The sequence below is a fragment of the Arachis ipaensis genome, chromosome B02, assembly GCF_000816755.2.
Source record: "Arachis ipaensis cultivar K30076 chromosome B02, Araip1.1, whole genome shotgun sequence".
NCBI lineage: Eukaryota > Viridiplantae > Streptophyta > Magnoliopsida > Fabales > Fabaceae > Arachis > Arachis ipaensis.
Window position 1 is genome coordinate 15,619,467 of NC_029786.2, and position 4,893 is coordinate 15,624,359.

Genomic DNA, 4,893 nt, shown 5'->3' on the forward strand with positions numbered 1-4,893 from the left:
TACACCTTGAAACATTGGACTTCTTTTCTAAAACAAAATCACTACAACAAGGAGAATATAATTACATAAGAGTTAAGAGGATAAGGATCCTCGTTAACAAGAAACAAAATACATAATTAAATAATCAATATAGCAAAGGTGAACAGCCCCTCAACATACCTGTAAGAGAATTTGTAAAATGATCTATTCAATCTTATGATCTTTAATAAACCATTAGTTACAAATCATGTCATTTGAGTATTAGGATATTATTCTTGTCAAGAACCAAACTAAAAGCTTATGCTATTAAGTGCAACATATATGGGTTGTTTATCATCTCTCACACATCAAGCCTCAAACTAAATTTTTAAGCACTTGATTGAATAGGTTATTATGCAATGGGGTTTGAAGTGTGTCACTGTGTGTGTGCACGTGTTGTGTGTACATGTGGCTCAACTGGCAGTAAGGTAATATCAATATGGTCCTTCACAACTAAATTTCACATTTCATCTGTAAGCAATAAAAGCATATCTCACATTCAGATGAACTTGGATCCAAAGGCATCAGGCTTGCATTGACCCCAGATGAGGAATTTGGGTCCTCCACTGCAAGTGAAACAAAAATTAGCAAGAATTATATTGTACTTCATGTGTGCATGTGTGTGTGTGTGTGACTGTGTGCACGTGCATATTATGTGTGTGATTAGACAAGCACATGCATACCAGCTGTGAAAAACAACAGAACAAGTGACCCAGATTTAGCTGTCAGAGCTAGCCTATGAATGTCGGGGAGCAAAAAGTTTGCTTTGAGGTGAGTATCACCAGTATCACCATCAACTTCAGAAGGATCTCGAAGGATGAAAACCCGACCAATGCGATATTCAGCAGAATACCTCTTTGTTTTTGTAGTTAAAACACGATGAAGCAGAAACATTTATTAGATAAAGTATATGAACTAAGAAACTAAATAGTGTGAGTAATATTTATTAGCTCAGAATAACATACAGAATTCCTACCTCGGCATCCTCATCCTTAGAAGCCAGCCTTGCTAGACAAATATACAAGGGAAACGAAACTTGAGTTTCATCTGTATCGCTCAGCAAAGCTGTCAATTGTATCCTAATATTGAAATGTAATTCATCAGTATCACAAATAAGATACTTTACCTAGGTACAATGAAAGAAAATTAGGCAAAACCAGACAAAAATTATGGCTTAAATGAAATCATTACAAACTACATAAAATTCAACCAGATGTATAAACAGGTACATATCCATAGCCGAATATGAAGATTAAAAATGGGATCACAAGGTTTACATAATGTACATCTCATTTATCTTTGCATAGAATCCCATGCTAGAAAAGATTACTAGTTGCTATTTGAGAAAGCATGTCATATGTCTGCAAGAACTACTCAGACACAGTTGGAAAATCCTCATCCCATTTTACTGAGACCTTTGGAGCTATACCAACACTGACTTTTAGGTCTTTGTATAGATTGGACAACAAGAAGGTTATGCTCTGATGTTGATTTGTGGCTGAATGGTGATCAGACTCACAAACATGAATATCCATCGGTTCTTATTAAATCAAAACAAATGATCAAATTTATAGCAACCCAAAACCACTAAATGACTCCTAGACTTCACAAAAGTTTCTGTCTAAACTCAATGTACCACATCCACCCTGTAGGCATATGGCATAAAATCACATCGCATAAATTGAAAAAGAAGGATGTAAATAGGAGAATGAAGACTATGTATGATAGTTCTTACCTCTTCTTTTGCCTAGCCTTTATCTTATACTCCAAACATCTCTGAAGAAATGTAGGCTACACAATAGAAAAGCATATTGTTAGAATAAAACATGCAAAGTCATTATCTTTAAGGACCAGAAATCAGCATAACATGAGGAACCAAACAGGATAATTTTTCCAATTTTTTTCTTTTTCGCAAAAAATAAGAAGAAATATTAACAAGAGAATGAAATAACCAAGTCTGAGGTAAGCAAGTGACAAGGCAACTAGGCAAGTAAACAGAAACTGCAAGAAATCCTTCTAAGACATCAGGAAGGGAAACAATAATGCTACCTAGAATAAAATCCACTATGTTCATGCAACATATCCAAAGAAAAATTTATAAATAATCACATTGATATAATTAACAATGGCAGATAATTTTAACCAATCAGATGGAGTACATTCCGTAAAGCACGTCGCCGAAGAATGTTGTAGAATTCTACGGGCTTGCAATAAACTGCAAAACTCTCTTCTGCAGCAAGCTCCTCTTCAGCAGATAAATGCCCATGAGCATCTGGATAGCTTATTTGATTTGTGTTTCTGGAATATCTGCACAGGCAAACAGATATAAACACTGACTATGCTGCACCACTTTTCTGAAAAGACACCTGCATTTGTTTCTCTAGAACAGGAAACTACCAAGAGAACATCAAAGAATGGTCATAAGAGGACATACGATGTTTCGCAAGTTGCAACAGGAAAGCCTGGCATCGTTAAAGAAGTTTCAGATATATATAACATTTATCTGAACCTTTGAATCTTTGAAACTTTCTCAAGCAGCAAACCTGCAGTTGAAACTGCAGCAAGAGATCATCACAACCATGTAACAGATTATAGTCCCCATTTATAATTAAAGAAAATAGACCAACTATTTAACCCACAAATCTATTTTCCATAAAATCACCTATCCTATTTGAAATTGAATGTTTTCTGTTGTTTATTGCTACTGAACAAAAAGTTTGGATACCAGAATAATTTCTTTTTTAACATAAACCATATGAAATCCCGATCACTTGAATGTAGAAAGTAGAATTACCTAATATGATTCAATCACTAAAAATCTTCGTATACTATTAAAAAATAGCAGATTAAGTGCGGATTTTGCTGTAAATTTCGGTCAAAATTTGTAATTTTGTTTTCTGCACTTTTTGCTGCGAATTTAAATCCGCAGCATATGAGTTCGTGGATAACTGTTGTTGCGGATTTTCAAATTCACGGGCAATTTAACTGTGAATTTTGTCGTGAAAAACCTGTGAAATCCGCAAATAATTTCATGAAAAATCAGACAATTTTGTCGAATTTTTTTGCAAATTTAGTTGCGAATTTTTTTCGCACATACTAAATTAACAACAAAATCAGCAGGTACAGATGGCAACAAATTCCACAAGTAATACATTCATAGCGAAATTCTCAGCTAATTTTTGCAACATACTCCAAAAATTGCAGCTAACTTTTGCAGCAAATTTTGCAAATAACTAATCGGCAGCAAAATTCACAAGTAAACCCACAAAAATACTATTTCATATTTAAGATTTGCAAGTAAATCCGCAGGTAATACATTCGCAAATAAAATTCAAAACTAAATTCGCAACAAAATCCGCAGCTAAGGATTAAATGAAAAATTGATAAAAATTTTATTTGTAGGTAATATCAATAACAAAATCCGCAAGTAAAATTATCAACAAATTAATTTGTAGATAACTTCCTCCTTATTCATTATGATTAATTTGATAAATCTATATACAACTACTAAAATATAAAAATAGGCATCAACAATCAACATTCAAGTAAATAGATGAGTAAAACAATATTAAAACTAACATAGGTAAGTCTAATAATTATCAAGCCTGAAACATCAACTAGCTCAATTGACATTATACTAAGATAGACAATATACTGTCCAAAGAAAAATGAACTATATAATATCCAAATACGACATATTTACTAATCATCAGAATCTTCATACTCAACCTCGTCGTCGTCATCTTCGTCAGCACTTTCATCAGTACAATAATCAGGTCACTTGATTCACTTCCATCACCTACATCATTTTGCAAATGTGAAGAAGTTGCTAGTCCTAACTTCTCAGTTAGCAAATTCAACATCATAATCACTTACTTGATTGTAGATCAATCCACAACAAGGGTAACTTGATTGTTTTCTCCCTCTTTTCCTTGTAAAAATTCTAGTTCCTTTCTTCTGACTAGGGACAACAATAAGGATAGCTAAGCAGCTTTCATATTGCTTAGTGCACAGAACATGTAGCAAGGTAATATAACATTGTGTTGCTTGATATTTACATAGTATAAGAACAAATACTTGAATAAGGATGACTGTAATCAACTAAGTATTTATTTCCTTGTTATTTAAGACAAATCAAGGTTATTCGAACTATGGCTCTAGCTTAAGTCAACCCAAAGAATCCTCAATTTGGATTTAAAGACTTGAATAAAGATGACTCTAATTTGCTAAGTATTGTAGACTTAACATGAGAAACACCACATGTAATATGATACAAGAATTATGAGGCATTAAAATTTCCTAGTCAACAAGAAGAAACAAAGTAAAGGCAAGACAACAATTTATATTTACAATTTCCTAGTCTAATCTAACACTTCTAAGTTCCTACACATGATGAGAATTACTATAACATCAGTATTTTCTAGTCACACTTCTAGATACAAAGAGCCATAGGCATTTCAGAAGCAAAGTTCAATTGCAGTGGAGAGTGAAAATTCTCCGCATAACTTCTCTTACTCTAATCAACAAACTCTAGTTCCGGAAAGCAAGGAAATAAATAACTGTGTAATGCAATCACAAAACCAAGATAACCACAAGCATATTTTTGCAACGCATAGTGCACAGAACATGTTTGATGAAATTCCCCCACATAAAAGAGGGAAGAACAAAAACAGCACAATCAATCTTAATACTAACATCATAAGAATCAATTAGTATAGAATAAAAACAATAATATATAAGATGGATGGAATAACAACCTTTGATGAAAAACAAGGAAAGAGCACAACAACTGGAAAGGGGGACGGACCGGCTTGCCTACGGCGGCGGAGGCGGCGGCTATGTAAAAGCGAGAGACAGACAACGCAACGGACCGGC

At 33.8% G+C, this 4,893-nt stretch overlaps 1 protein-coding gene across 8 annotated transcripts in view; it reads right to left on the reverse strand.

Annotated features, from left to right (window-relative positions):
• LOC107625068 (polycomb group protein EMBRYONIC FLOWER 2) overlaps nt 1–4,893 on the reverse strand; it is a 13,936-nt gene extending 9,043 nt beyond the window's left edge. For 3 of the 8 annotated variants that reach the window (XM_021115587.1, XM_016327625.2, XM_016327621.2), the window contains exons 1-9: nt 4,776–4,893; nt 3,895–3,979; nt 3,748–3,817; nt 2,453–2,573; nt 2,178–2,325; nt 1,754–1,809; nt 995–1,097; nt 702–873; nt 516–584 (exon numbers count right to left, since the gene is read on the reverse strand). In XM_021115587.1, coding sequence (XP_020971246.1) covers nt 516–584; nt 702–873; nt 995–1,097; nt 1,754–1,809; nt 2,178–2,325; nt 2,453–2,517 — 613 coding nt within the window. In that variant the 5' untranslated portion in view covers nt 2,518–2,573; nt 3,748–3,817; nt 3,895–3,979; nt 4,776–4,893. Of the gene's footprint in view, nt 1–515; nt 585–701; nt 874–994; nt 1,098–1,753; nt 1,810–2,177; nt 2,326–2,452; nt 2,578–3,742; nt 3,818–3,894; nt 3,980–4,775 lie in introns of all 8 variants that reach the window. The other 5 variants (XM_016327624.2, XM_016327623.2, XM_021115585.1 and 2 more) reach the window with 5 other exon arrangements.